General features: G+C 44.0%; 2 protein-coding genes across 2 annotated transcripts in view; both read right to left on the bottom strand.

The window, feature by feature from the left end:
- WDR45B (WD repeat domain 45B) overlaps positions 1–25458 on the bottom strand; it is a 123981-nt gene that overhangs the window by 11607 nt on the left and 86916 nt on the right.
- LOC121005925 (ketosamine-3-kinase-like) overlaps positions 4295–25458 on the bottom strand; it is a 35527-nt gene continuing 14363 nt past the window's right edge. The window contains exons 5-7 of the mRNA XM_040438759.1: positions 12834–12895; positions 5758–5880; positions 4295–4821 (exon numbers count right to left, since the gene is read on the bottom strand). Of these exons, the coding sequence (XP_040294693.1) occupies positions 4477–4821; positions 5758–5880; positions 12834–12895 (530 nt within the window). The 3' untranslated portion in view covers positions 4295–4476. The remainder of the gene's footprint in view (positions 4822–5757; positions 5881–12833; positions 12896–25458) is intronic.

The following is a 25458-nucleotide window of genomic DNA, read 5'->3' as shown; positions in this document are numbered from 1 at the left end:
ATGTACACAGCGCTCCTCCATGTACACAGCACCCCCCCTCCATGTTTACAGCACTCCTCCATGTACACAGCGCACCCCCATGTACACAGCACCCCCCCATGTACACAGCGCTATATGTAAACAGCTCCCCCCCATGTACACAGCTCCCGCCCATGTACACTGCGCTCAATGTACACAGCTCCCCCCCCCCATGTACACTGCGCTCCATGTACACAGCACCCCCCCATGTACACTGCGGTCCATGTACACAGCACCCCCCCCATGTACACTGCGCTCCATGTACACAGCTCCCGCCCATGTACACTGCGCTCCATGTACACAGCTCTCCCACCATGTACACTGCGCTCCATGTACACAGCTCCCGCCCATGTACACTGCGCTCCATGTACACAGCACCCCCCCATGTACACTGCGCTCCATGTACACAGCTCCCGCCCATGTACACTGCGCTCCATGTACACAGCTCTCCCACCATGTACACTGCGCTCCATGTACACAGCTCCCCCCCATGTACACTGCGCTCCATGTACACAGCTCCCGCCCATGTACACTGCACTCAAAGTACACAGCACCCCCCCATGTACACTGCACTCAATGTACACAGCTCCTGCCCATATACACTGCGCTCCATGTACACAGCTCCCGCCCATGTACACTGCTCCCGCCCATGTACACTGCTCCCCCCCATGTACACAGCACCCCATGTACACTGCGCTCCATGTACACAGCACCCCCCCATGTACACTGCGCTCCATGTACACAGCACCCCCCCATGTACACTGCGCTCTATGTACACAGCTCCCCCCCCCATGTACACTGCGCTCCATGTACACAGCACCCCCCATGTACACTGCGCTCCATGTACACAGCTCCCCCCCATGTACACTGCACTCAATGTACACAGCTCCTGCCCATGTACACTGCGCTCAATGTACACAGCTCCCCATGTACACTGCACTCAATGTACACAGCTCCTGCCCATGTACACTGCACTCAATGTACACAGCTCCCCCCCATGTACACTGCGCTCTATGTACACAGCAACCCCCCATGTACACTGCGCTCCATGTACACAGCAACCCCCCATTTGTACACAGTGCCCCCACCCCCACCCATCTACAGAACCCCTCCTTTTATACACAGCGCCCCCCCATGTACACTGTGCTCCATGTACACAGCTCCCGCCCATGTACACTGCGCTCCATGTACACAGCACCCCCCCATGTACACTGCGCTCCATGTACACAGCACCCCCCCCATGTACACTGCGCTCCATGTACACAGCTCCCCCCCCATGTACACTGCGCTCCATGTACACAGCACCCCCCCATGTACACTGCGCTCCATGTACACAGCTCTCCCCCCCCATGTACACTGCGCTCCATGTACACAGCTCCCCCCCATGTACACTGCGCTCCATGTACACAGCTCCCGCCCATGTACACAGCTCCCCCCCATGTACACAGCTCCCCCCCATGTACACTGCACTCAATGTACACAGCCCCCCCCATGTACACTGCGCTCCATGTACACAGCTCCCGCCCATGTACACTGCGCTCCATGTACACAGCTCCCCCCCATGTACACTGCGCTCCATGTACACAGCTCCCCCCCCATGTACACTGCGCTCCATGTACACAGCTCCCGCCCATGTACACAGCTCCCCCCCATGTACACAGCTCCCCCCCATGTACACAGCTCCCCCCCATGTACACTGCACTCAATGTACACAGCCCCCCCCCATGTACACTGCGCTCCATGTACACAGCTCCCGCCCATGTACACTGCGCTCCATGTACACAGCTCCCCCCCATGTACACTGCGCTCCATGTACACAGCTCCCCCCCATGTACACTGCACTCAATGTACACAGCCCCCCCATGTACACAGCTCCTGCCCATGTACACTGCGCTCAATGTACACAGCTCCCCATGTACACAGCGCTCCTCCATGTACACTGCGCTCCATGTACACAGCTCCCGCCCATGTACACTGCACTCAATGTACGCAGCACCCCCCCATGTACACTGCGCTCCATGTACACAGCTCCCCCCCATGTACACTGGGCTCAATGTACACAGCTCCCCCCCATGTACACTGCGCTCAATGTACACAGCTCCCCCCCATGTACACTGCGCTCCATGTACACAGCAACCCCCCATGTACACTGCGCTCCATGTACACAGCAACCCCCCATTTGTACACAGTGCCCCCACCCCCACCCATCTACAGAACCCCTCCTTTTATACACAGCGCCCCCCCCCCCCCCCCCCCAGACTGATGTGTGCAACTAATACACATGTCACTCAGTTTCTCAGCAGTTCAAGACCTCGGCTTGCTGTCAATAAAATGGAACTTCTCTTGTTTGCATCCAGAGGCTGAAAACTTGCACAGACCTAATACTGACAGTGGAGGGTCTGTTACAATGTGATCATATTCTTGGAGCCTTGAGTATGGTATACCTGTCTATGTGGATATACCCTACTGGCATCATCTCCTTCCTTCCCGGTGGCTTCTGAGATTGACCATCTGGAGGGGCCCCTATGGCTGACCTTCTGGAGGGGCCCCTATGGCTGACCTTCTGGAGGGGCCCCTATGGCTGACCTTCTGGACGGGACCCTATGGCTGACCTTCTGGACGGGACCCTATGGCTGACCTTCTGGAGGGGACCCTATGGCTGACCTTCTGGAGGGGACCCTATGGCTGACCTTCTGGAGGGGACCCTATGGCTGACCTTCTGGAGGGGACCCTATGGCTGACCTTCTGGAGGGGACCCTATGGCTGACCTTCTGGAGGGGACCCTATGGCTGACCTTCTGGAGGGGCCCCTATGGCTGACCTTCTGGAGGGGCCCCTTTGGATGACCTTCTGGAGGGGCCCCTATGGCTGACCTTCTGGAGGGGACCCTATGGCTGACCTTCTGGAGGGGACCCTATGGCTGACCTTCTGGAGGGGCCCCTTTGGATGACCTTCTTGAGGGGACCCTATGGCTGACCTTCTGGAGGGGACCCTATGGCTGACCTTCTGGAGGGGCCCCTTTGGATGACCTTCTTGAGGGGACCCTATGGCTGACCTTCTGGAGGGGACCCTAAAGCTGCTGGTTGTACCCTGCAGAGCATCTGAGGCACACACTGTTCGACCAGCAAAAGTAAATGGGACAAGCACCAGAGCCCGGTGCAGCCATTAGTATTGAGGGGACACCATGCATTGCTGAGGGTCCGGGGTTCTCTCATATTGCGTCTTTTTGTGTTTATTCCGCCACCTAGTGGCTGAAACAAATACTGCAGAAAACAGGAATATACCCGACAACTTCCTGCAGGTAGGACCCCACTTCCAGGGTGAAAAGAGGCCATGCTATCGAGATGGTGACGGAGTGGTCACTAGGTGAACGCTGCTTAACAACGACCGTCCTGGTTGTCAGAGGGCATGTACCTACCAACCAGCCTATTCCAGCTCCTCAACCTGAAGGTGGACACAGGAGCCATCCAGGGCAAGAGAAATGGGGCTGCTTTTTTGTTTTTATTAACAGCGCCACTCTTCTCCTTTGGCTGTGTCTGGTATTACAGCTCAGCCCAACTCACTGGAATGTGCTGCAATTCCAGCAGACAGATGCACACAGTATAGGCTTAGATACAGCATCTCAGCAGACTGTATCACCAGTGGCATACAAAGGTCTAAAGGGATTTCATAGCAAAACTTAGCATGACCCCCACCTCCCAAGTGAGATTTCTAACACACTTGCGATTTCTCATACGCTGCCTTGCCTGATTTACCCAGTAGCAAATATGGAGCTCCATCCGAAGACTATATTTCTGACAACCGGAATGAAGAGATTTAAAAAATCTCCCTCATACTGCTTCCCTTTGACTGTATCCACCACTAGGGGAAGCTCACTGCATACATAGGAATTTATACAGCTACCATTAAAATCAAGGAAAGCTGTAAAAAGATCTCTTGGCACTGAGCTCCCCCTAGTGGCAAATGCTGTGGTGTCACATAGGAAATTAAAGGAGTTTAGCGTCCCTCAGTCGCGTTGTCTGCCACTATCACCTATGGACAGTTGTGGCGCTGCATTCTGGAATAACCCCTTAAAGGCGGAGAAGTCCTTTAAGTGGCCATTCACCTATACAAATACTGTAGTAGATGGTGGCCTTAACGATGACAGTGTTTATTATATATTTTTATTTGGGAGACGGGTCCAATACAGAGTTAAGATATCCTCATATAAGACCCCCAATACCCCTCACTCCTACCCTCTACCCCTTACACCCCACAACTGAATATATGAGGGGGCATAAATCTGTAGACCACACTACGTGCAGATATGGACACTGTGAACCATGTAAAACCCATGAAAAGCTGTGAGATTGCTTCAATCCGGCATCTGGTAATCCAGAAAGTTGCTGTAATTGGCCTTGAGTGTCCTGGAACCAAGGGTTCTAGATCCGTCCAGGTTCTTTGACGCTCTTTGTACCTGTCACAAGATCTGGAGGAGGTATCTCATGAGGTTCAAAGTGCTTCTCCTAAACACTGCGCCAAAGTGGTTCCAGTTATTTAAGGAGTGGAATAGCTGGTAGAGAGGTTGTCGGAGCTCAAACCCAGGGGATTTGGGGATCTTCCTGTGGTAGGCCTCGTAGAAGTCCACACAGTGACCTCCAAACATGTCACCGATGGACAGATCATACTCTGAGTGGCCGTAGAAAGAGCCGGGGTCAAAGAGAACAGGTCCGTGGTCATCCTCCGCCACATTGGCTTCCCACAGATCACCATGTAGGAGAGACGGGAAGATGGAGGTATCTCTGAAGGCATTCTGGATCTTCACCTGAGGAGAGTGAGGGACAAAAGTATTAATATTAGGCAAGCTTGTGATCCTATGAGAACACTAAAGTGCCAGGAGCAGGAAGTGTTGTCAGAATGAGAGCAGAGGAGCCGCAGGAATCAAGACCCTAATCATCGGCCTCGAGCGTGACTCAGATATCACATCAAGGTAAAGTCCTGTGGAACCTTCATAAATTCCTGTCTGATATCCCGATGATTGAAATGTTGCCTAGCAACATGGACTGGGTGACCACTGCAGATCTCCAACTTCTGGGACCATCCACAGTTGTCACCAAGCCATAAGCTATGGCTATGGACAGAGCTAGGTGGCACTGTCCATCCAAGGGCCACATGTGGACCAATACTTGTCAGGCTGGGGCTCCAAAGATAGGTTAATTAATAAAAAAGAGACACACAGAGGTGCGGCCAAAGGGATTCATAAAATGCAACTAAATTTTTGGCACAAATCATTGGTGTCTGTATACTCCAGACATGAGATGGGGTAAGGAGGAGATGAGGGGCCTACTATGAGCGCCATCTTGGAAAATCAGGCACAATTAGACATTTTCGCTGCTGTGTAAATTCATGCAAATATGAATTCCAAAACTTTCTTTATTCTGGGGACATTTTAAAAAGGTTGTCTACTGTGGACAAAAATGTCCTTCAAAGATAAGTGGACAACAGTTGGGATCTCCAGCGATCAGCTGTCATCTATGGGGGACTGGGCAACAAGTGTTCTTTTTCCCTGCAGCACCTCCACAGGAAAAATGGAGAATTGCAAGGTGTCCACTGAAATCTATGGGCTGTAACAGATAGACATGCTGGGTCCTCCAGAGTGAGAGACGCTCTTTGTAGCTACATTGTCCTATGGCCAATAGATGGGACCCCGAACTATTCACTTTGACTACCCCTGCACGTTCTGTCTACCCTATTTTCCTACCTGCAGCTCAGACCATAGTCCTAAAAGTGTCCGGTCGCCATAGTCCCTCTCAATCAGCCTGACCTGTGGCTGCAGACGCTGAGACGTGAAGAAGGTCACCCAGTCCTCCTGCCATTCGTTCTCCTGAAGACACAACCAGAACATTGTGACAGCGCCAGATGCTGGAGAAGACTTTACTGTGAAGTTTGAGCTAATAATCTATTTTTCCATAAATATTTCCCGTGCAGCGGGGGGCGGGGGCTCGGCTCTCACTTGAGACACACGCTCCTGCTCTAAAAGCCTTAACACTTTAATTGCTGCAGACAATGGCGCCCGCCACATTTAAAGCGGTGACAAATGTGATCGCGGGTTACCGATGTGTGTGATAGATGGCTGGGGTCTGATATAGGTCCCAAGCCAGCCTTGAGTAGTTTCCAGCAGGCTGTACCTCTCTGGCGAAGCCTGCTGGTCAATGTCAGTATAGCACTGCAATGTTCTATAGGGATAGTGCACTGTGTTTTAAAATGAATCAAAATGTTGTCAGTAATAGTCCTATTAAATGGTAAAAAAAGAAAAAAACAAACCAAAAAAAAAGAATCCAGTAAATAAAATATGCTTTTCAATGAAAAAAAATTGCAAAAAAAACCCTCCCCCATATTTGGTATCGCCGTATCCGTAACGACCCGAACTATGTAAATATCATGTAAATTATCCCCTACAGTGAACGCCGTAAGAAAAAAAAAAAAATTGACAGAATTGGTAATTGAGGGCACTTTCACACTGGCGTTATTCTTTTCCGGCACTGAGTTCCGTCCTAGGGGCTCTATACCGGAAAATAACTGATCAGTTTTATCCCCACGCATTCGTTCAGGATGCATCAGGATGTCATCAGTTCAGTCGTTTTGACTGATCAGGCAAAAGATAAAACCGCAGCATGCTACGGTTTTATCTCCAGCCAGAAAAACTGAACACTTGCCTGAATGCCGGATCAGGCATTTTTTTCCATAGGAATGTATTAGTGCCGGATGCGGCATTCAAAATACCGGAATGTCGGATCCGTCCTTCGGGCCTGGGCATGCACAGACCAAAAACAAAAGGTGAAAAAAAATAAAAAATGCCGGATCCGTTTTGCCGGATGACACCGGAAAGACGGATCCGGCATTCCAATGCATTTTTCAGACTGATCAGGATCCTGATCAGTCTTACAAATTCCGTCAGTTGGCATAGGTTTGCTTGCCGGATCACTCTGCCGCAAGTGGGAAAGTAGCCTTATTCTTAGTTGCCACCAATAAAAACTTACAACAAGCTATCAAAAAGCGTAATTTACTCCAAAATGATACCAATGACAACTACAAGTCGTCCCGCAAAAATCAAGCCCTCCCACAACTCCATAGAAAGAAAAAGAAAAAAGTTATGGGTCTTAGGAAGCGGCGATGCAAAAAGATTTTCTTCCTTTTAGGCCTCTTTCACGCGACAGTGTTTTTTCCGTTTATTGGCCGTTTTTTGCGTTCTGTATACGATCCGTATACGGAACCATTCATTTCAATGATTGCAAAAAAACCGCAATGTACTCCGTATGCATTCCATATCCGTATTTCCGTTCCGTTGAAAGATAGAACATGTTCTATTGTTGCCCGCAAATCACGTTCCGTGGCTCCATCCAAGTCAATGAGTCCGCAAAAAAAAAAACGGAACACACATGGAAATGCATCCGTATGTCTTCCGTATCCGTTCCGTTTTTGCGGAACCATCTATTGAAAATTTTATAACCAGCCCAATTTTTTCTATGTAATTACTGTATATGCCATACGGAAAAAACGGAACGGAAACAAAAACTGGAAAAACGGATCCGTGAAAAATGGACCGCAAAACTCTGAAAAAGCCATACGGTTGTTTGAAGGAGGCCTTAAGGGGTTTTAGGTGTTTTTATTGCACAAAAGTAGTAAAACATAAGGCCCTCATACAGCTACATAGATGGAAAAGTAAAAAAGTTATAGCTCTTGGAAGGCGATGATAAAAAAATTAAGAGAAACGCTTGGTCAGCAAGGCCTAAGTGTCTTAAGATCAACATATCTAGACACCACAGAACATGGGAACATTGAGGTAGACGAGACTCGTGATGTAAAGCAGATCGGTCTGAGCGGAGCAGGAAACAAACAGCAGCAGAAATGGTTTTCTTTAGTTAAAGGGGTATTCCCATCTCAGACAATGGGGGCATACCGCTGGGACCCACACCTCCAATGAGAAGAAAACGGGGAGCGCTGTGGATGGAGGAACCCGGATTTCCCGGGGGTCCGTCCACCACCAAGAAGTGAATGGGAGTGCACCGCGCATGCGCGGCCCATGCTACATTTATTTGAATGGGGCAAATGGCAATAGCCAAACCAGCGCTCATCTAGCATATTCTCAGGATAGGTCAGCAATATAAGATCGGCGGGGGTCCGATCAGCTGTATGAAGGGAAGGCGCGCGCCGTCTCCATTCTCGACAGACATAGCAGCAGCAAGCGAGACAGGAGACTGTGCGCGCCTTCCCTTCATACAGCTGATCGTCAGGGGTGTCGGACCCCCGCCTATTTGAAACTGATGAACTATCCTGAGGATAGGTTCAATATAAAAAGGATGGGTCATCAATATCAGATCGGTGGGGGTCCGCGCGCGCCTTCCCTTCCCGCAATAGACATAGAAGCAGTGAGCAGGAACAGAGACAGGAGACTGTGCGCGCCTTCCCATCATACAGCTGATCGCCAGGGGTGCCGGGTGTCGGACCCCCGCCTATCTGATATTGATGACCTATCCTGAAGATAGGCGGGAGTCCATCAATAGTAAAAGCCCGGAGAACCCCTTTAACCCCTTAAGGACACAGCCTTTTTACACCTTAGGACCAGGCCATTTTTTGAAAATCTGACCAGAGTCCCTTTAAGTGCTGATAACTTTAAAACGCTTTGACTTATCCAAGCCGTTCTGAGATTGTTTTTTCGTCACATATTGTACTTCATGACACTGGTAAAATGGAGTCAAAAAAATATTTTTTTTTGCACCAAAAAATACCTAACAAAAATTTGGAAAAATTTGCAAATTTCAAAGTTTCAGTTTCTCTACTTCTGTAATACATAGTAATACCTCCAAAAATTGTGATGACTTTACATTCCCCATGTGTCTAATTCATGTTTGAATTGTTTTGGGAATGATATTTTATTTTTTGGGGATGTTACAAGGCTTAGAAGTTTAGAAGCAAATCTTGAAATTTTTCAGAAATTTACAAAAACTCAATTTTTAGGGACCAGTTCAGGTCTCAAGTCACTTTGCGAGGCTTACATTATAGAAACCACCCTAAAATGACCCCATCTAAGAAACTACACCCCTCAAGGTATTCAAAACTGATTTTGCATACGTTGTTAACCCTTTAGGTGTTGCACAAGAGTTATTGGCAAATGGGGAGGAAATTTGAGAATTTCATTTTTTTTGTCTAATTTTTCATTTTAACCCATTTTTTCCACTAACAAACCAAGGGTTAACAGCCAAACAAGACTGTATCTTTATTGCCCTGACTCTGCCGTTTACAGAAACACCCAATATGTGGCTGTAAACTACTGTACGGCCACACAGCGGGGCGTAGAGTGAAAGGTGCGCCGTATGGTTTTTGGAAGGCTGATTTTTATGAACCGGTTTATTTACACCATGTCCCATTTGAAGCCCCCCTGATGCACCCCTAGAGGAGAAACTCCCTAAAAGTGACCCCATCTAAGAAACTACACCCATCAAGGTATTCAAAACTGATTTTACATACGTCGTTAACCCTTTAGGTGTTGCACAAGAGTTATTGGCAAATGGCGATGAAATTTGAGAATTTCATTTTTTTGCCTAATTTTCCATTTTAACCCATTTTTTCTACTAACAAAGCAAGGGTTAACAGCCAAACAAGACTGTATCTTTATTGCCCTGACTCTGCTGTTTACAGAAACACCCCATATGTGGCCATAAACTACTGTACGGCCACACAGCGGGGCGTAGAGTGAAAGGTGCGCCGTTTGGTTTTTGGAGGGCTGATTTTGCTGGACTGTTTTTTTGGCACCATGTCCCATTTGAAGCCCCCCTGATGCACCCCTAGAGTAGAAACTCCATAAAAGTGACCCCATCTAAGAAACTACACCCCTCAAGGTATTCAAAACTGATTTTACAAACTTTGTTAACCCTTTAGGTGTTGCACAAGATTTAATGGAAAATAGAGATACAATTTCAAAATTTCACTTTTTTGGCAGATTTTCCATTTTAATATTTTTTTTCCAGTTACAAAGCAAGGGTTAACAGCCAAACAAAACTCATTATTTATGGCCCTAATTCTGTAGTTTACAGAAACACCCTATATGTGGTCGTAAACTGCTGTACGGGCACACGGCAGGGCGCAGAAGGAAAGGAATGCCATACGGTTTTTGGAAGGCAGGTTTTGCTGGACTGTTTTTTTTTACACTATGTCCCATTTGAAGCCCCCCTGATGCACCCCTAGAGTAGAAACTCCAAAAAAGTGACCCCATTTTAGAAACTACGGGATAGGGTGGCAGTTTTGTTGGTACTAGTTTAGGGTACATATGATTTTTGGTTGCTCTATATTACACTTTTTGTGCGGCAAGGTAACAAGAAATAGCTTTTTTGGCACCGTTTTTTTTTTTGTTATTTACAACATTCATCTGACAGGTTAGATCATGTGGTAATTTCATAGAGCAGGTTGTCACGGACGCGGCGATACCTAATATGTATACAATTTTTTTATTTATGTAAGTTTTACACAATGATTTCATTTTTAAAATCAAAAAAATGTTTTAGTGTCTCCATAGTCTAAGAGCCATAGTTTTTTCAGTTTTTGGGCGATTATCTTAAGTAGGGTCTCATTTTTTGCGGGATGAGATGACGGTTTGATTGGCATCTATTTTGGGGTGCATATGACTTTTTGATTGCTTGCTATTACACTTTTTGTGACGTAAGATGACAAAAAATGGCTTTTTTTACACCGTTTTTATTTTTATTTTTTTACGGTGGTCATCTGAGGGGTTAGATCATGTGATATTTTTATAGAGCCGGGCGATACGGACACGGCGATACCTAATATGTATACTTTTTTTTTATTTATGTAAGTTTTACACAATGATTTCATTTTTGAAACAAAAAAAAATGATGTTTTAGTGTTTCCATAGTCTAAGAGCCATAGTTTTTTCAGTTTTTGGGCGATTATCTTGGGTAGGGTATGATTTTTGCGGGATGAGATGACGGTTTGATTGTTACAATTTTGGCGTACATGCGACTTTTTTGATCACTTTTATTACCTTTTTTGGGAAGTAAGGTGGGCAAAATTTCTATTTCATCATAGTTTTTTATTTTTTATTTTTATGGTGTTCACCGTTCGGGTAAAGTAACATGACCGTTTTATAGATCAGGTCGTTACGGACGCGGCGATACCAGACATGTGTAGGGAATTTTATTTTTTTCATTTTTTATCAGTGATAAATGTGTTTTTTGATTTTTACTTTTTTTTCACTTTTATTCACTTTTTTTGGACCCAGACCCACTTGGTTCTTGAAGATCCAGTGGGTCTGATGTCTGTATAATACAGTACAGAACAATATATATTGTACTGCACTGTATTTTACTTACACTGAACAGATCTATGCCTTTCAGCACAGATCTGTTCAGCACCATGGACAGCAGGACGCCTGAGAGGCGTCCTGTTGCCATGGGAACCTTCCCCGTCTGCTCAGAACTTCGCAGACGGGGAAGGGTAAGGAGGGGATCTCTCGGGGGGCTGTCTGGGGGCTCTCTCCCTCTCCATCGGGGGGCTGCAAAGGCACAGCAGCCCCCCGATGGGAGAGGGAGGGAGCTCCCTGCGCTGTTAACCTTTTCCATACAGCGGTCCGTACGGACCGCTGTATGGAAAGGGTTAAACGGCTGACATCGCATCGCAGATGTCAGCCGTTTATACCAGGGTGCCAGCAATGTGCTGGCACCCTGGTATACCCACTGAACACCAATGAAATTTCAAGGGGAGGCGGGCGGGGGATCGCGATCCCGCCTGCCGCACCGCCCGCCTCCCGCACCGCCCGCAACCCTCCCCCTGCACCTCCCGCCACCATAAAAATCATTCGGGGGTGCAGGGGGGGGGGTGAATAAAACTTTTTTTAGGCATATAAAGTTTCTGACCGCGGGGACCAGAAACTGCAGAAATCGCAGCAAACCGCAGGTCTGAATTGACCTGCGGTTTGCCGCGATCGCCGACATGGGGGGGGTCACGGGACCCCCCCGCGCATTTAGCCTAGGTGCCTGCTCAATGATTTGAGCAGGAACCGGGTTCCGATCACTGCCGGCCGGGCGGCAGTGATCGGAACAACACATGACATACCGGTACGTCATGTGTCCTTAAGAGGTTAAGAGATGTACAGTAGAAGGACACAAGTCCATGAGACACATTCATCCCCGATTGTTTCAGAGGTGGTCACGAGTTTACGCCTGCAGACTCTTCGGTCCTTCTTGTCGGTGACGTTCCTGGTGATGGTCCTAGCTGCTCACGAGTTCCGGCACAGGCAGATCCTTCCTTCTTTTATTTTGTGTCGATGTGAGATCATTCTTGTCCCAAGTAGGACATCTGGTACCTACAATCAGATAGTCCACACTTGGCCCGGTGCAGGTGACGGAGCCCGGGACCTTCTCAGTGGTGATTATACATGGACAGGTCACGCTCCTCCTTATCTGGAAATGCTCCAACAATTTACTGCCACAGCTGTTTGTTTCCTGCTCCGCTCAGACCGATCTGCTTTACATCACGAGTCTCATTTACCGCAATATTCAGAATTACTATGGGGTATAAATATTCGGATACTGTCCTAAAAGACGCGTGAGGAAGAGGCCCAAGTAGCCTCAAAAGCTTACAATCGTCTAATCTTATCAGTTAGCCATTAATAAGTATTAACCCCCAAGGCATCTCCGGTTTTTTATCTTCTATTTACTGGCCAACACGGTACAAATATATATTTTTTACTTTAACAGCATCTAGGTAATGATTTCATTCACTTATTGCAAGCAGAGCTCTGGAACATCTGAAGGAGCTCACCTGTGGGATGTATCCGCAGCACGTGGTCGTGTGAAACCCAAACTTATCCACCGTCCGCAGGTCTGAAGGGAATTTTCCTGCAGAGAAAGAAATCTGAATGTGTCATCCCAGAATACAGACATAACGGGGGAGAGAAGAGAACGGCCCCAACTAATCAACTTCTACTTTAACCCCTTAAGGACCTATTTCACCTTAAGGACCTCAGCCCCGCTAGCTTAAACCCCCTTAATGACCAGGCCACTTCTTACACTTCTGACCTACACTACTTTCACCGTTTATTGCTCGGTCATGCAACTTACCACCCAAATGAATTTTACCTCCTTTTCTTCTCACTAATAGAGCTTTCATTTGGTGGTATTTCATTGCTGCTGACATTTTAACTTTTTTTGTTATTAATCAAAATTTTACGATTTTTTTGCAAAAAATGACATTTTTCACTTTCAGTTGTAAAATTTTGCAAAAAAAAAGAGATCCGTATATAAATTTTGCTCTAAATTTATTGTTCTACATGTCTTTGATAAAAAACAAATGGTTTGGGTAAAAGTTATAGCGTTTACAAACTATGGTACAAAAATGTGAATTTCCGCTTTTTGAAGCAGCTCTGACTTTCTGAGCACCTGTCATGTTTCCTGAGGTTCTACAATGGCCAGACAGTACAAACACCCCACAAATGACCCCATTTCGGAAAGTAGACACCCTAAGGTATTCGCTGATGGGCATAGTGAGTTCATAAAACTTTTTATTTTTTGTCACAAGTTAGCGGAAAATGATGATTTTTTTTTTATTTTATTTTTTTCTTACAAAGTCTCATATTCCACTAACTTGTGACAAAAAATAAAAACTTCTATGAACTCACTATGCCCATCAGCGAATACCTTGGGGTGTCTTCTTTCCAAAATGGGGTCACTTGTGGGGTCGTTATACTGCCCTGGCATTCTAGGGGCCCAAATGTGTGGTAAGGAGTTTGAAATCAAATTCTGTAAAAAATGACCAGTGAAATCCGAAAGGTGCTCTTTGGAATATGGGCCCCTTTGCCCACCTAGGCTGCAAAAAAGTGTCACACATCTGGTATCTCCGTACTCAGGAGAAGTTGGGGAATGTGTTTTGGGGTGTCATTTTATATATACCCATGCTGGGTGAGATAAATATCTTGGTCAAATGCCAACTTTGTATAAAAAAATGGGAAAAGTTGTCTTTTGCCAAGATATTTTCCTGGGCTGAAAGAAAAAAATGAACGGCACAGATTTCTTCATTCGCATCGATCAATGTGGATGAAAAAATCTCTGCCAAAAAAAGAAAAAGGAGGGGAAAGGCGTCTGCCAGGACATAGGAGCTCCGTCCAACATCCATACCCACTTCAGCTCGTATGCCCTGGCAAACCAGATTTCTCCATTCACATCAATCGATGTGGATGAATAAATCATTGCCGGGATTTTTTTTTATATATACAAAGTGTTTGCCAAAGTATATGAACACCGCCACCTCCTCAGCTCATATGCCTCGGCAAACGTATCTTTTACTGCAGAGGAGAAATCTCGTCTTGCAGCGCCGCATACACCGACTTGCGTGTAATCTGACAGCAGCGCAATGCTTCTGTCCGAATGCACATCAGTGCTGCAGCTAGTCGATCGGTTGGTCCACCTGGAAGGTAAAAAAAACAAAACAAAAAAGAAAAAACCAGGCCGCAAAGCAATAACTTTATTAACTGTTGAACAGAACATAGAAACTTTTTTTTTTACTTTTTTAACTGAACGTTAACTTTTTTACTTACCGGTATTTTTTTTTTTGTTTAGTTTTTTTTACCTTTTATAGAACAAACCTCTCCTTCCCCATGGGACAATGTGCAAAGCGCAAATCGCCCAAAGATGTGGCGAAGTACGTTATGCACTTTATCCCAGGTGAAAGGAGAGGTTTGCAGCAGCTGTGAGTGAATGGGCCCTAATAGCCCTGTGTACCTGTCCTGGTGAGATGTGATCCCTATGCTAGGTGTACCTGTGTGTGGTACTTCCGGAAACACTCACCAAAGCATAGGGCAGGGTGGTCAGGATAGAAATAGCGGGTGTCACGCCTTATTCCACTCCTGCTACAGACACGACATCTTTTTCGGGGTGACGGTTGGGTTGAGGTACCAGCAACGACACTGGGGAAATGTCGCTCGTGTAGACGGCTAACTACACTGGTGGATGGGGCCACGGAACCTCCTGGATAAAGGAGGTTCTCGATGATCTCTTCCTGGAATTTGAGGAAAGATCGTGTTCTCCCAGCCTTACTGTAGAGAACAAAACTATTATACAGCGCCAATTGAATTAAATATACAGACACCTTCTTATACCAGCGTCTGGTGCGTCGGGAAACTAAATACGGAGCCAACATCTGGTCATTGAAGTCCACCCCTCCCATGAGCGCATTATAGTCGTGGACACAGAGGGGCTTTTCAATGACACGGGTTGCCCTTTCAATTTGGATTGTCGTGTCTGCGTGAATGGAGGAGAGCATGTAAACGTCACGCTTGTCTCTCCATTTCACCGCGAGCAGTTCTTCGTTACACAAGGCAGCCCTCTCCCCCCTTGCAAGACGGGTGGTAACGAGCCGTTGGGGGAAGCCCACACGACTAGTTCGCGCGGTGCCACAGGCGCAAATCCGTTCTAGAAACAAATGCCTAAAGAGGGCCACACTTGTGTAGAAATTGTCCACATAAAGATGGTACCCCTTGCCGAATAAGGGTGACACCAAGTCCCAGACTGTCTTCCCACTGCTCCCCAGGTAGTCAGGGCAACCGACCGGCTCCAGGGTCTGATCTTTTCCCTCATAGATCCGAAATTTGTGGGTATAGCCTGTGGCCCTTTCACAGAGCTTATACAATTTGACCCCATACCGGGCACGCTTGCTTGGGATGTATTGTTTGAAGCCAAGGTGCCCGGTAAAATGTATTAGGGACTCGTCTATGCAGATGTTTTGCTCGGGGGTATACAAATCTGCAAATTTCTGGTTGAAGTGGTCTATGAGGGGCCGAATTTTGTGGAGCCGGTCAAAAGCTGGGTGGCCTCTGGGACGGGAGGTGGTGTTGTTGCTAAAGTGCAGGAAACGCAGGATGGTCTCAAATCGTGCCCTGGACATAGCAGCAGAGAACATGGGCATGTGATGAATCGGGTTCGTGGACCAATATGACCGCAATTCATGCTTTTTAGTTAGACACATGTTGAGGAGAAGGCCCAGAAAAATTTTAAGTTCGGAAACTTGGACTGGTTTCCACCGGAAAGGCTGGGCATAAGAGCTTCCCGGGTTGGCGGATATAAATTGTGTGGCATACCGGTTTGTCTCTGCCACGACTAAGTCCAAGAGCTCCGCAGTCAAGAACAGCTCAAAAAATCCCAGGGCCGAACCGATTTGAGCCGTCTCAACCCGAACTCCAGACTGGGCGGTGAAAGGGGGAACTACAGGTGCGGCTGAAGTTGGTGACTGCCAATCAGGGTTTGCCAGCACCTCAGGGATTCTAGGGGCTCTACGGGCCTGTCTGTGCGGTGGCTGCGACGGGGTAACTAGTGCACGTGCCACCGTACCAGCTTCAACTGCCCTTCTGGTGCTCGCCACGTCACCATGTTGTACGGCAGTGCTGGTACTAGGTCCAGGAAGGGCTGCGCTGCTGGTGTATGCCTCACCACGTGATCCGGCAGCGACAGCCCCACTCTGCTGCTCTTGAAGCGGATCCTGCGCAACCTGTGGTCTAGCGACATGGGGCCGGGTACGCCTGGTGCTGCCAGGGACCTCCACCTCCTCGTCCGAACTTTGGGTCAGAGAGCCACTGCTTTCTACAGGTTCAAATTCTGACCCGCTAGATTCGTCAGATGAGGGTTCCCACTCCTCATCCGACTGGGTCAGAATCCTGTAGGCCTCTTCAGAAGAATACCCCCTGTTTGACATTTTGGACTACTAAATTTAGGGGTATTCCCTGAGACTACCCAAGAAAAAAAGCAAGCCTGTCTTACAAAGGGGAGGCTAGCGAAGTACCGGAGGCCGGTGCGGTTGATAAAAAATATCAAAACTGATTTTTTTATCGCCGCAGTGCGTGTAAAATGAATGTGCAGTGATCAAAATAAATAAAAAATGTTGTCATTGCGGTGGGGCGGGCGTGGGTGAACGCACGTGTGGGCGACCGATCAGGCCTGATCGGGCAAACACTGCGTTTTGGGTGGAGGGCGAGCTAAGGTGACACTAATACTATTATAGATCTGACCGTGATCAGTTTTGATCACTTACAGATACTATAAAAGTACAAATGCTGATTAGCGATACGCTAATCAGCGAATAAGGGACTGCGGTGCGGTGGGCTGGGCGCTAACTGACGCTAACTACCTAACCAAGGGGCCTAAACTATCCCTAAAACCTAACAGCCAATACTAGTGAAAAAAAAAAAGTGACAGTTTACACTGATCACTTTTTGTCTTTCACTAGTGATTGACAGGGGCGATCAAATGGGTGATCAAAGGGTTAATTGGGGTGCAGGGGGGTGATCTGGGGCTAAGGTGTAGTGTTTGGTGTACTCACAGTTCAGTCTGCTTCTGTGCTGGATCCAACCGACGAAAAGGACCAGCACAGGAGCAGAGAAGCCATATAACAGATCATATTTACTAATATGATCTGTTATATGACTTTGGATTGGATTTTTTGAAAATCGCCAGCCTGCCAGCCAATGATCGTTGCTGGCAGGCTGGTGACGAACTTGTTCTTTAACTTTTGCCGGCCCGCGATGCGCATGCGCGGGCCGGCAATGCCCGAAATCTCGCGTCTCGCGAGAGGACGCACCGGCGCGTCCACCCAGAGAAACAGGACCGCCGCAAAGACGCAATCCTGCGTACGGCGGTCCTGAGGAGGTTAAGGACCAGGCCATTTTTTGCAAATCTGACCAGTGTCACTTTAAGTGCTAATTAACTTTAAAAACACTTTGACTTATCCAGGCCGTTCTGAGACTGTTTTTTTGTCACATATTGTACTTCATGACACTGGTAAAATGAAGTCAAGAAAATTCATTTTTATTTATAAAAAAATACCAAATTTACCATTTTTTTTTTTTTAAATAGCAAATTTGCAAGTTTCAATTTCTCTACTTCTATAATACATAGTAATACCTCCAAAAATAGTTATTACTTTACATTCCCCATATCTCTACTTCATGTTTAGATCATTTTGGGAATGATATTTTCTTTTTTGGGGATGTTACAAGGCTTAGAAGTTTAGAAGCAAATCTTGAGATTTTTCAGAAATTTTCAAAAACCCAATTTTTAGGGACCAGTTCAGGTCTGAAGTCACTTTGCGAGGTTTACATAATAGAAACCACCCAAAAATGACCCCATTCTAGAAACTACACCCTTCAAGGTATTCAAAACTGATTTTACAAACGTCGTTAACCCATTAGGTGTTCCACAAGAATTAATGGAAAATAGAGATACAATTTCAAAATTTTACTTTTTTGGCAGATTTTCCATTTTAATCCATTTTTTCCAGTTACAATGCAAGGGTTAACAGCCAAACCAAACTCAATATTTATGGCTCTGATTCTGTAGTTTACAGAAACACCCCATATGTGGTCGTAAACTGCTGTACGGGCACACGGCAGGGCGCAGAAGGAAAGAAATGCCATACGGTTTTTGGAAGGCAGATTTTGCTGGACTGGTTTTTTGACACCATGTCCCATCTGAAGCCCCCTGATGCACCCCTAGAGTAGAAACTCCAAAAAAAAGGCCCCATTTCAGAAACTACAGGATAGGGTGGCAGTTTTGTTGGTACTAGTTTAGGGTAAATATGATTTTTGGTTGCTCTATATTACACTTTTTATGAGGCAAGGTAACAAGAAATAGCTGTTTTGGCATCGTTTTTATTTTTTGTTATTTACAACATTCATCTGACAGGTTAGATCATGTGATATTTTTATAGACCAGGTTGTCACGGACGCGGCGATACAGAAAAAAAAAAAGTATACATATTAGGCAAGTTTTACGCAATGATTTCATTTTTGAAGCAAAAAAAAAATCATGTTTTAGTGTTTCCATAGTTTGAGAGCCATAATTGTTTCAGTTTTTGGGCGATTACCTTGGGTAGGGTATGATTTTTGCGGGATGAAATGACTGTTTGATTGGCACTATTTTTGGGTGCGTGTGACTTTTTGATCGCTTGCTATTACACTTTTTGTGATATAAGGTGACAAAAAATGGTTTATTTAACACAGTTTTTATTTAAAAATTTTTACGGTGTTCATCTGAGAGGTTAGGTCATGTGATTTTTTTTTTTTTTAGAGCCGGTCGATACGAACGCGGCGATACCAAATATGTATACTTTTTTTATTTTATTTATGTAAGTTTTACACAATAACAGCTTTTTTCAAACAAAAAATAAAAATATGTTTTAGTGTCTACATATTCTGAGCCATAGTTTTTTTTTTTTTTGGGCGATTGTCTCAGGTAGGGGCTAATTTTTTGCAGGATGAGGTGACGGTTAGATTGGTACTATTTTGGTGGGCAAATGCCTTTTTTATCGCTTGCTGTTGTACTTTTTGTGATGTAAGGTGACAATAAAATTGTTTATTTAGCACAGTTTTTTTTTTTTTTTTACGGTGTTCATCTGAGGGGTTAGGTCAGGTGATATGTTTATAGAGCCGGTTGATACGGACGCGGCGATACCTAATATGTACACTCCCCCCCCCCTATTTTTTACCAATTTTTTTTTACTTTATTTGGGGAAAATTACGTTTTTGTTTATTTTTACTTGAAACTTTTAACTTTTTTTTTTTCACTTAATTTTTTGTCCCACTTTGGGACTTGAACTTTGGGGGGTATATTCCTTTACAATGCATTCCAATACTTCTGTATTGGAATGCATTGGCTGTATGAGTAATACTGTGTGTATTACTCATACAGCTTCCGGCCTGTGAGATCCAGGGGGCTAGATCTCACAGGCTCGTCACCGGAAGGCAAGCGCGATGCCTTCCATAGACATTGCGCTGCCTTCCATGCCGTTGGGTCCCCCCTACAGCCGCATGGGGACCCGATGGCACCGCCGCCGCACCAGGTAAAAGCCGCAAACCGCAGGTCTGAATTGACAGGACCCCCCCGCGCATTTAGCCGAGGTGCCTGCTCAATGATTTGAGCTGGCACCTTGTTCCGATCACCGTGCGGCGGTGATTGGAACAACACATGACGTACCGGTACGTCATGTGTCCCTAAGGGGTTAAAATATCACTAGTCTAGCTATGTGGAAGTGAGCAATCTCTCAGGTCAGGTTTTCAGCGTTCTCTCCCTGTTCAGTGTCTAAACACAAGAAACAGTACAGTCATCTGCATTATACGAGCTAGTGTCTACAGCAAGCTGGATAACAATGTCCAGTATCAAACAGCAGAATAGCGAGTGCAGCTCTGGAGTATAATACAGGATGTAACTCAGGATCAGTACAGGATGAGTAATGTATGTACACAGTGACTGCACCAGCAGAATAGTGAGTGCAGCTCTGGAGTATAATACAGGATGTAACTCAGGATCAGTACAGGATAAGTAATGTAATGTATGTACAGAGTGACTGCACCAGCAGAATAGTGAGTGCAGCTCTGGAGTATAATACAGGATGTAACTCAGGATCAGTACAGGATAAGTAATGTATGTACACAGTGACTGCACCAGCAGAATAGTGAGTGCAGCTCTGGAGTATAATACAGGATGTAACTCAGGATCAGTACAGGATAAGTAATGTATGTACACAGTGACTGCACCAGCAGAATAGTGAGTGCAGCTCTGGGGTATAATACAGGATGTAACTCAGGATCAGTACAGGATAAGTAATGTATGTACACAGTGACTGCACCAGCAGAATAGTGAGTGCAGCTCTGGGGTATAATACAGGATGTAACTCAGGATCAGTACAGGACAAGTAATGTATGTACACAGTGACTGCACCAGCAGAATAGTGAGTGCAGCTCTGCAGTATAATACAGGATGTAACTCAGGATCAGTACAGGATAAGTAATGTATGGACACAGTGACTGCACCAGCAGAATAGTGAGTGCAGCTCTGGAGTATAATACAGGATGTAACTCAGGATCAGTACAGGATAAGTAATGTATGTACACAGTGACTGCACCAGCAGAATAGTGAGTGCAGCTCTGGGGTATAATACAGGATGTAACTCAGGATCAGTACAGGATAAGTAATGTATGTACACAGTGACTGCACCAGCAGAATAGTGAGTGCAGCTCTGGAGTATAATACAGGATGTAACTCAGGATCAGTACAGGATAAGTAATGTATGTACACAGTGACTGCACCAGCAGAATAGTGAGTGCAGCTCTGGGGTATAATACAGGATGTAACTCAGGATCAGTACAGGATAAGTAATGTATGTACACAGTGACTGCACCAGCAGAATAGTGAGTGCAGCTCTGGGGTATAATACAGGATGTAACTCAGGATCAGTACAGGATAAGTAATGTATGTACACAGTGACTGCACCAGCAGAATAGTGAGTGCAGCTCTGCAGTATAATACAGGATGTAACTCAGGATCAGTACAGGATAAGTAATGTATGTACACAGTGACTGCACCAGCAGAATAGTGAGTGCAGCTCTGGAGTATAATACAGGATGTAACTCAGGATCAGTACAGGATAAGTAATGTATGTACACAGTGACTGCACCAGCAGAATAGTGAGTGCAGCTCTGGAGTATAATACAGGATGTAACTCAGGACAAGTATATAATCGGTATCATAACAGTGAATTTTACTGCACTCTCACAGTCTTTCCTGTTGTGCTCACCTATCGTTCCACTGTTTTTCAGCATTTCAATTTGCATTAGCCTATTATGTACATGCAAATTTGCCAACTGGTCCCCCAGTTTTTCAGCAAATCTAAAATAGATAAATAATGTTTCAATATCCACCTATTGGTCTTGGACTCATCTGCAAATCGTCCCTTAAAATGTTCTGTCTTCTTCTATCCACTAAAAACACATATCGTTAATTGTGCTCCATGTAATAAGTACCTCCAGTGATTACTGAGGGGAACCAGGACTATGCACATCTATATACTGCTTACTTGCCAATAGGTTTCAAATCCATACATTCCAAAATTAATACAGCTCCCCCTGCTGGTAGCTCAGTCAAGGTGACGGGTTGTGGCACTCGCACAGTACAGGTTTTCCTAATTGCCTCTAAACTTGCCATTTCCCCATTAAACATGATCAAAGCCTGCAATAAAGAAAAAATACAAAGTCATAAAAATAAGTTACGTATGTACTTTACTGACCAACATTGTGCTCCTATGTACAAGAATATAACTGCTATAATACTGCCTCCTATGTACAAGAATATAACTGCTATAATACTGCTCCTATGTACAAGAATATAACTACTATAATACTGCTCCTATGTACAAGAATATAACTACTATAATACTGCTCCTATGTACAAGGATATAACTACTATAATACTGCTCCTATGTACAAGAATATAACTACTATAATACTGCCTCCTATGTATAAGAATATAACTACTATAATACTGCCTCCTATGTACAAGAATATAACTACTATAATACTGCTCCTATGTACAAGAATATAACTACTATAATACTGCTCCTATGTACAAGAATATAACTACTATAATACTGCCTCCTATGTACAAGAATATAACTACTATAATACTGCTCCTATGTACAAGAATATAACTACTATAATACTGCTCCTATGTACAAGAATATAACTACTATAATACTGCTCCTATGTACAAGAATATAACTACTATAATACTGCTCCTATGTACAAGAATATAACTACTATAATACTGCCTCCTATGTACAAGAATATAACTACTATAATACTGCTCCTATGTACAGGAATATAACTGCTATAATACTGCTCCTATATACAAGAATATAACTACTATAATACTGCACCTATGTACAAGAATATAACTACTATAATACTGCTCCTCTGTACAAGAATATAACTACTATAATACTGCTCCTATGTACAAGAATATAACTACTATAATACTGCTCCTATGTACAGGAATATATCTACTATAATACTGCCTCCTATGTACAAGAATATAACTACTATAATACTGCTCCTATTCACAGGAATATAACTACTATAATATTGCTCCTATGTACAAGAATATAACTACTATAATACTGCTCCTATGTACAAGAATATAACTACTATAATACTGTCTCCTATGAACAAGAATATAACTACTATAATACTGCTCCAATGTACAAGAATATATCTACTATAATACTGCCTCCTATGTACAAGAATATAACTACTATAATACTGCCTCCTATGTACAAGAATATAACTACTATAATACTGTCTCCTATGTACAAGAATATAACTACTATAATACTGCTCCAATGTACAAGAATATATCTACTATAATACTGCCTCCTATGTACAAGAATATAACTACTGTAATACTGCTCCTATGTACAAGAATATAACTACTATAATACTGTCTCCTATGTACAAGAATATAACTACTATAATACTGCTCCAATGTACAAGAATATATCTACTATAATACTGCCTCCTATGTACAAGTATATAACTACTATAATACTGCTCCTATGTACAAGAATATAACTACTATAATACTGCTCCTATATACAAGAATATAACTACTATAATACTGCTCCTATGTACAAGAATATAACTACTATAATACTGCCTCCTATGTACAAGAATATAACTACTATAATACTGCTCCTATGTACAAGTATATAACTACTATAATACTGCCTCCTATGTACAAGAATATAACTACTATAATACTGCTCCTATGTACAAGAATATAACTACTATAATACTGCTCCTATGTACAAGACTATAGCTACTATAATACTGCTCCTATGTACAAGAATATAACTACTATAATACTGCTCCTATGTACAAGTATATAACTACTATAATACTGCCTCCTATGTACAAGAATATAACTACTATAATACTGCTCCTATGTACAAGAATATAACTACTATAATACTGCTCCTATGTACAAGAATATAACTACTATAATACTGCTCCTATGTACAAGAATATAACTACTATAATACTGCTCCTATGTACAAGAATATAACTACTATAATACTGCTCCTATGTACAAGAATATAACGACTATAATACTGCTCCTATGTACAAGAATATAACTACTATAATACTGCTCCTATGTACAAGAATATAACTACTATAATACTGCTCCTATGTACAAGAATATAACTACTATAATACTGCTCCTATGTACAAGAATATAACTACTATAATACTGCTCCTATGTACAAGAATATAACTACTATAATACTGCCTCCTATGTACAAGAATATAACTACTATAATACTGCCTCCTATGTACAAGAATATAACTACTATAATACTGCCTCCTATGTACAAGAATATAACTACTATAATACTGCTCCTATGTACAAGAATATAACTACTATAATACTGCTCCTATGTACAGGAATATAACTACTATAATACTGCTCCTATGTACAGGAATATAACTGCTATAATACTGCTCCTATGTACAAGAATATAACTACTATAATACTGCTCCTATGTACAGGAATATAACTGCTATAATATTGCTCCTATGTACAAGAATATAACTACTATAATACTGCTCCTATGTACAGGAATATAACTACTATAATACTGCTCCTATGTACAAGAATATAACTACTATAATACTGCCTCCTATGTACAGGAATATAACTACTATAATACTGCCTCCTATGTACAAGAATATAACTACTATAATACTGCTCCTATGTACAAGAATATAACTACTATAATACTGCTCCTATGTACAGGAATATAACTGCTATAATACTGCTCCTATGTACAAGAATATAACTACTATAATACTGCTCCTATGTACAGGAATATAACTACTATAATACTGCTCCTATGTACAAGAATATAACTACTATAATACTGCTCCTATGTACAAGAATATAACTACTATAATACTGCTCCTATGTACAAGAATATAACTACTATAATACTGCCTCCTATGTACAAGAATATAACTACTATAATACTGCTCCTATGTACAAGAATATAACTACTATAATACTGCTCCTATGTACAAGAATATAACTACTATAATACTGCCTCCTGTGTACAAGAATATAACTACTATAATACTGCCTCCTATGTACAGGAATATAACTACTATAATACTGCCTCCTATGTACAAGAATATAACTACTATAATACTGCTCCTATGTACAGGAATATAACTACTATAATACTGCTCCTATGTACAAGAATATAACTACTATAATACTGCTCCTATGTACAAGAATATAACTACTATAATACTGCTCCTATGTACAAGAATATAACTACTATAATACTGCTCCATACCATATATTATGACGACCGTCTCACCTGATCTCTATAATTGCACTTCACAAACACTCGCCCCTCATCTGTGTGAAACTTCCACGCTTCGCTGACACATCCGCCCTGAACGTGTCCACACGGGATGAGGACGGACGTTCGGAGAACGTTCTTCAGCTGGTCCTCTATCTCTAGGTAGCTCCTCGGATCCTTTCGATGCTGAATCATGTCTGGAGACGTC

This window comes from Bufo bufo, chromosome 6, assembly GCF_905171765.1.
Source record: "Bufo bufo chromosome 6, aBufBuf1.1, whole genome shotgun sequence".
Taxonomy (NCBI): domain Eukaryota; kingdom Metazoa; phylum Chordata; class Amphibia; order Anura; family Bufonidae; genus Bufo; species Bufo bufo.
Note: the sequence above shows the minus strand (reverse complement) of the source record. Positions and strands in the feature narration are given on the sequence as shown.